Below are 7,542 nucleotides of genomic sequence, written 5' to 3' on the forward strand. Positions count from 1 at the left end.
ATCTCCTGCTCCTACCCCCCATCTCCTGCCCCTGCCCCCCATCTCCTGCCCCTGCCCGCTGCCCCCCATCTCCTCCTGCCCCTGCCACCAGCCTGTGCCTCTGGCTTCTGCCCCAGCTCTCAGCTGCCACCAGGGCCCAGCCACCTCACACCTCCAGCCACCTCGACCAGCTGGATCATGGAGTCTGTCTGTCTGCTGGCATGTGTCAGGTTGTCTGAGTGAGTGTGTATGTGTGTGTGTGTGTGTGCATGCACATCTCTGTGTAGGTGGAATGTCTGTATGTATTTGTGTGGGGCTGTCTGTCACATGTATGTGTCTCTGGGCGTCTGTGAGTGGGACAGGGGCCCTATTTACAGGGAAGATGTTTCTCTACGTTGCTGCTTCCATTTCCTCAGAGGGCATGTTTGTGTGTGAGGAGGGGTGTGTTCTGGGAGGACCAACAGAAAGTCTGGGATCAGAAGCAGAGCCCTCCCTGCGAGGAGGGCCACGCTGACCCGGGCCCCCCGTCACCCTGAGCAGAATGAGTCTTCTTCTTCCTGGGCACCTTCCAGTCAGCCTTGGATGGACTTGGGGGTCAGGGGGACGTCCAAGGCTGGCCGCACTGCCCAGTGCACACAGAAGGGTGGCCATGGGTGTTTTCGGAGGAACTCCTGCTCCCCGGAGGCCCGCCTCCTAGGTGGGCTCAGGGGAGGCACTGCAGCAGGGTGGGGAGCTGTGGGCATCCGGGACGGGGCAGCCCCTCCCTGCTGGCACAGGCCCCACCTGCCAGCATGTGCCCAACCAGGGAAGACTGAGGAGATGAAAAGCATCCCAACTCGGAGAGAAACTCTGGTAGACCTTAACTCACCAACCTTTTAAAGAATAAGGACCCTTTTTTTATAGGCACAATTGAATTTCTGCTTTAATAGGAATTACATTCATGTGATTGAGTATGCAAAAGTGAACAGAGTACAGGAAAAGTCTCCTTCCCATCCCCATCCCCAGCTACCTAGGGAGCAGCCGCCATATGTTTTCATGACTGGTCAGAAACCCCTAATGAAGACAGACCAGGGACTTCCCGGGCGGTCCAGTGGTTAGGACTCTGCACTTCCACTGCAGGGGGCGTGGGTTCAATCCCTGGTCAGAGAACTAAGATCCCACAAGCTGCACCACATGGCATGGCCAGAAGAGAGAGAGAGAGAGAGAGAGAGAGAGAGAGAGAGAGACAGAGGGAGAGAGAGAGGGAGGAAGGAAGGAAGGAAGGGAGGGAGGGAGGGAGAAAGGGAGGGGGAGGGGGGAGGGAAAGAGGAAGGGAGGGAGGGAGGAAGAGAGAGAGAAAGAAGAAAAGAAGGAAGACAGACCAGCCCTTTCATTTACTCCTGAGGCTCAGAGAGGTCAGAGGGCAGCAGAGGGTCACAGAGCAAGTCAGCCACAGAGTCGGAATCCATACCCGTCTCCCCCGACCCCACCTCATCCCCTCCCCGGCCCCCCTCCCTCCCCACAGCTCGGGGGCTGGAACATCACAGGGCCCTGGGACAAGGACAACTTCCAGGGCACGCTGCAGGTGGTGACGTCCCACTACCGCACCTCGCCCTTCTTCTCCGTCTACGTCAGCGCCGACTCTAAGAACTCCAGCAGCAATGTGATCCAGGTGAGGGGCCTGGAGGCCTGGGGAGAGGGCCGGGCCTGACCTCAGGGCCTGTTTTGAGTTGAGCAAGCAAAACCTTGGGGGCAGACCTGCCCTTGGGCGACAGGCTTCTGGTTTCTGAGCTTGGTTATTTCTGGAGGCTCCCAACTGTGAGATTTTTGCAGGAAAGTTGTGAAAGGGCAGGCTTGCCTTCCTTGGGTAGGTGGGGGTCACTGCAGCACAGGTGAATCTTTGGGGTTCTGATTGGTTACTGTGGGTCCCAGGAGGGATGTCAAGTCCTGGGCGCAGCTGGAGTCACCTCCCGGTCACCCCAGCTCAGTCTCTGGCCTTTGTGGCTCTGCTCGGAATAGCTTTGAGTCCACCTCTTCCTGCCAGAGCCTGCCCCAGACTGAGTATCAGCACACCCAGGGGACCCAGCCCTGGTCTGCCCACCCTCAGGTGCAGAAGCGAGAAACCCGAGAAACCCGGGTTGGGGATCCTGAAGGCTAAGTTCCCACCCACCTCTGCTACCCACTCTCTGCGTGACCGTGGGCAAGTGCCTCAACCTCTCTGAGATGCAATTTCCTTATCAGTCAAATGAACTATAGCAACACCTACTCGAGGTATGTCAAGGTGTGGCCCAAGGCTCTGATAGGAGCTATCAGGGATTGACCCTCCCTACCTGCCCCGCACCCAGCAAGGCCCGCACTGGCACTCTCTCCTTGAATCTTCATTCAGCTCTGCGGGTTAGATAGTTCCCCTATTTCCCAGGTTAAGAACCTGAGGATCAGAAAGGTTCGGCAACTTGACCAAGGTAACACAGCACAGCCGTGAGTGGCTCTGGACTGCTCACCACCTTGGGAAGTGTTTAATGAAGCAGAAGTGCTCTGCCGAGCCTAGAAGGAGTTTAAAGAGGAGGGTGGTTCCGTCTGACCTTCAGAAGGGCCCCAAATCCCCGCGGCTGACCACATGTGTGGGAAGGAATGTAGCCCGACATGTGTCTGTCCCCTCGCTGGGGGGCCCATCCCAGGGGTGGCCTCGGCTACCAGCTTGTTCTCCTGCTGGGGCCTGAGCTTCTCCTCCATTGCCATGTGCCTGCCGTCCCTGGAGCGGACTGAGACCGCGTGCAGGTGTGCGCGCGCAGGTGTGCGTGCGCAACGAGAGATCCCCTCTCACCCCCGCCTTTCTCTTCAGGTGGACCAGTCTGGCCTGGGCTTACCCTCGAGGGATTATTACCTGAACAAAACCGAGAATGAGAAGGTAGGTGTGCCTCTTCAGAGAGTGGCTCCCGCCCAGACCACCTCTCTCCATGGTTCCCCCTCGGTGTTCCCTCAGTGTACACACCTCTGCAGGTCTTTGAAGCTAGAGGAGCATAGAGGTGTCCCTTACCTGGCAGTCCCTGGCAGGGGAGGGGTATCATTTGTCCCCATTCTAGAGTAAGGCTCTTCCATATTCAGGCACCGTGGGCACAGGGGACAGGTGTCATTTGTCCCCATTCTAGAGCGAGGCAGTGATAACGCCCACCACCTTATATACACATCACCTCTGGCCTTCCCAGTAACCCTGCAGATACTGAACATCTCTGAACTTCATTGGCCTTATGTGTCACATGGACATTATTTTTACCTGGCCTGTTACAGAGGAGGAAATAAGGCTCAGAGATGCTAAGTGACCTTATCAAGGTCACACAGCCAGTCGTCAGTGGTGAGGCTGAGATTCTCATCCAGATCCGCTAACTCCAAAGCCCACACCTTTCCCTCCCCCTGGCTGCCTCCCGTGATGTCCCAGGGAGACCTGGCCTGAGGTTCGTTGACTGTCCATTCATGATTCCACCCACTTGTATTGAGCAAGTGCCTACCAAGTGCCTGATGCTAGGGAGATAGTGGTGAACAAGACCAGCTTGGTCCCTGCCCCATAGGGCTTCGAGTCTGGGAGGAGAGGCAGATGTTAAGTAACTAACCACCCTATTAGAGGCATGATGATAAATTGTGAGAAGGGAAGGGTGAGCTGAGAAAGTAACCTGGAGACCTAATTCAAATCTGGGGGCCTGGTAGAGCAGGGTGGATCAGAAGTGCATTCCAAGAACTGAGCGATGGCCCTATCGGTGGCTTCCATGTGATGAGCGTCCAGGAGGGAGTATGGGCTGGGACAGCAGGGACCAACCCACTTGGGGACCTTTGTGGGCTCTATCCTGAGGGCCATGGGGAACCAGTGAAGGGGTGCGCTGCCAAAACTATTCTTGAAGCTGGTTTCCAGCGGGTGTCCTGGGTGAAACCCCCCAGCCCCCTGGCTCCCTGCGCAGGGCTGCAGCTGGCCTGCCCCGCCCTGCCCCCCTTGTCCAGTGGGCAGTGGGTAGCAGTCACTGACGGATGGGGGGTGCTGGGTCCCACAGGTGCTGACGGGATACCTGAACTACATGGTCCAGCTGGGAAAGCTGCTGGGCGGAGGGGACGAGGACACCATCCGGCCCCAGATGCAGCAGATCCTGGACTTTGAGACAGCGCTGGCCAACATCACCATCCCCCAGGAGAAGCGCCGGGACGAGGAGCTCATCTACCACAAAGTGACAGCGGCCGAACTGCAGGTAGCTGAGCTCTGCTGACGTGGAGGTTGAGGCAGCACAGAATTCAGGATGGAGGGCACTAGACTGGGGTGTTTACACCCCCTTCACCAGACCCTCAGAACAACCCCATGAAGCAGGGATGGTTGTTGTCCCCAATTCACAGACGGAACTGAGGCTTAGAGAATTAGAGTTGCCTGCTGAAGGCCACACAGCCAGAGACCAGCCAAAGCCAGTCTCTTGCCCTACGCCAGGCTGCTTTTCTGAAACCGCAGCTACCTGGGGAGACTCTGTGGTCGTGATAATATTGGCTCACATTGACTGGGCATTTCTAGTCTCTCAAGCTCAAGTACATCAAGCCTGGTGCACAGCCAATAAACGTGAAGGTTGGGTTCTGATGTCACCTCCCTTTTCCGAGCCAGGAGGTTAGGTGATGTGCTCAGGGCCTCTAGGCTCCTAAGTGGCAGGGGAGCTGGGACCTGGACTCAGGCTTGGCTCACTGGAGCTCTGCTTTTGACCACGACCCCTGGTGACCTCCTGGAGCTGTAACAGGGTTGGGGTCAGAACTGTGATGCTCTCTGCACTGGGTGTACCTATCTGAGAAGTCGATGTCTCTTCTGTAGGTCAGCCTCTACCAAAGCCTGCCCCCTGGTGGCTGCTTGGGACTTGCACGTAGTGAGTTGATTGCCTGCCAGTTCCTTCTTTCCAGTTCGTGGCATGTTGGTGTCCAGCCTTCCCCCAGTCTCTGTGGTCACAGAGGAATCAGCAGAATGGCCTTAGTCAATCTTCCTGTTTCCTGCCATCGCCCAGGAACTCTTGGCTAGGCCATGCTTCCCTGCTCGGAAGGATGTCCAGGCCACCTGTGTTGAGGCTTTCCTCTGCCCAGCCAAGTCCTGCCCATCCATTAGAGTTTGGTTCATTTCTGCTGCTTTGGGGAAGAACACCTAGGTCCCTACCACTTTTTCTCTCTCCATCCCTCCCTCCAACAGGTGTCTGTGGGTCTACCTTGGGGCCTTGCTCTTGACGTGCTTCCAGGCGAGTAAGGGACGCCAACGAGGAAACAAGCTCAGTCTCAATGCCGAGTGCTTTGGGCAAAAGAAGCAGGGCACTGGGGCCAGGGGCAGAGCTAAGTCAGGGAGGGTGAGTCTAATGAATAAGTGAGCAAGAGTCAGGCTGACTGAGTGTCCCAGGCAGAGGTGCAGCCCACACAAAGGCTGGGGATGAGGGCAAGAGAGCCTGGCCTCCTTCTGGGTGCCAGCTGCCCTTTAGGTCCCCAGAGAAGCTGGCATCAGGGGGAGTGGTGCTGAGTGGATTGTTATGGAGATCAGCAGCCTGTGCTGGGCACCGTCTGGCACTGTTTTTCCGCTCCGAGGCCAGGAAGTCGAGGGAGATGCTGTTTGTGCAACATGATTTGGTTTGCTCCAGCTGCCCAGTTCTCAGCCCAGAAGGGCTCCAGCAGTCCCTCTCCCCCCTGCAGTGGCCACGAAGCCAACTGACAGCCCGAGAGTGGCCGAGAAAGCACAGTAGCCCTGGGCACGTCTTCCCCAGAGTGGCTTCCAGGCTCTGCCCCCAGATGTCTTTTCACCATTGCTTTTGCTCTGTTCTTCCAAGCAAGCAAGGAAAGGCTTTTCCTCCCTCCCAGCTACAGAGCTCCCAGGGTGGGGAGGATTTTAGCAGAGGCAGCAGCCTGGAGTTGTGTGAGTCCTGGGCTTGGAGTCAGAAGACTGATCTGGCCCAGCCCCACCGTGAGCCTTGGGCAAGTCACATAACCCCCTCTTTGAGCCTTGGTTTCGTTCCTTGTAAAATGGGCTTTGCTTGCTCATTTACACCTGCTCCGTTGCAGAACACAGAGACAAATGAGGGACAGCCCCTGCTCTCATAAGGGGCAGTGGTTCTTAACTTTAAGTCACAGAATTCTTTGAGGACAGGTTGAAAACTGTGGCGCGTCTCCCAGAAGAAATGGGCGTGGTTATGTATAAAAAAATTATGTCTAGTGTTTAAAGAAGTCCTGGACCCCTGAAGCCTGGTGTCCTGGACGAGAATCGGCCTGCCCTGCCCATGGGGTTGCATGATGGTGAGATAAGGTAAAGGATGAGATCTCATCTTGTAAACTGACATGCAATTCGAACATATTACAGTAATCGATCTTAGTATTATTCCTGTGTCATCGGTGATGACAGCCCACATCGCCTGCCCTAAACCAGTTTGATGCATTCTACCCTTGGACAGAGAATGTCTTTTTGTTCCCTGGTATCTGGAAATTTGGTTTTCTTCCCAGACTCCAGGAAGCTCAGGGAAAGGCGCCCCAGCCTTTCACAGTGTGGTTCTAGGAATACACGGCGGTTCCAGGCAAGCCCCCAGCAGCAGAGTCTGAATTCAGACCCATGAATTAAACATCCTTCTGTTGCTTCTCTAGGGGCTTGAGGACCTTCCTGTTCCTTTCTAGGACCTTCCGCACCAAAAGTTGATTGGGAATGAGCCCCGTCCTCTGCTCTAAATTCTTCAGCTGAGATAGAGCCTGGGAGCATCCTCTTTTCTCTCCCACTTTGCAGGCCTACTTGAGCTGGGTGCTTGGTGACCAGCAGTACTCTTTGGCTGCGGGTGTGGAAAATAGAGCTCATCTGTGCGCCCCAAAGGCTTTGAGTCACAAGTGGAATGTCCTGGCTGGTTAAAACAGCCGTCTCCATGGAGATGGACCCAGGCACTCGGGTTTAAGTTAGGTGTTCACTAAATCGGTAAAGACTGAAAATGTGAAAATCCTGGTATTCAACACGCACCCTGTTTCAGAGTTGTGGGAATTTACCTGCACAGAACACCTGCTCTCCCTAAAGGAACAGGCTTGTGTTAAGTACACGGGGATTTATCATCACCTGTATCTGTACCCTGATCAGAGAGTTCCAGTCACCTGCAGTTTATGAAGCTCTTGTTAATTGTATAAACAGCGACATTTTGTAAACTTGGCGATTTTCCCGGGGGGCTTTGCCAGCAGGTCACACTGTCAGGTGGCTCTAAGTGTTGAGCCCTGTTTGACCATCTCACCTGGACACCTTCAAGTTTTGCAGCCACAGAAATTTGATGGGGACCCCCAGAAGTCACCTGCTTAAGGAGCTCCTGCCAGGAAGAGAGGGAGGAATGGACAAGCTAGGGGAAAAAAGAAGCTCGATTTATTGTATAAGCTGTCCCGAGAGGCACAGAGCAGCCCACACTTGGCAGGGATTTTTTTTTTAATTTATTTTTATTTTATCTGTGGCTGCGTCAGCTTTTTTTTTTTTTAATTTATTTATTTATTATTTTTGGCTGTGTTGGGTCTTCGTTTCTGTGCGAAGGCTTTCTCCAGTTGCGGCGAGCGGGGGCCACTCTTCATCGCGGTGCGCGG

The 7,542-nt window shown here is 55.1% G+C and overlaps 1 protein-coding gene across 3 annotated transcripts in view; it reads left to right on the forward strand.

Moving 5' to 3' along the window:
- ECE1 (endothelin converting enzyme 1) overlaps positions 1-7,542 on the forward strand; it is a 117,391-nt gene that overhangs the window by 87,561 nt on the left and 22,288 nt on the right. For all 3 annotated transcript variants that reach the window (XM_024125431.3, XM_024125430.3, XM_028487764.2), the window contains 3 exons: positions 1,484-1,630; positions 2,801-2,866; positions 3,999-4,190. In XM_024125431.3, the coding sequence (XP_023981199.1) occupies positions 1,484-1,630; positions 2,801-2,866; positions 3,999-4,190 (405 nt within the window). The remainder of the gene's footprint in view (positions 1-1,483; positions 1,631-2,800; positions 2,867-3,998; positions 4,191-7,542) is intronic.

The sequence above is a fragment of the Physeter macrocephalus genome, chromosome 3, assembly GCF_002837175.3.
Source record: "Physeter macrocephalus isolate SW-GA chromosome 3, ASM283717v5, whole genome shotgun sequence".
In the NCBI taxonomy this organism is placed as follows: Eukaryota; Metazoa; Chordata; class Mammalia; order Artiodactyla; family Physeteridae; genus Physeter; species Physeter macrocephalus.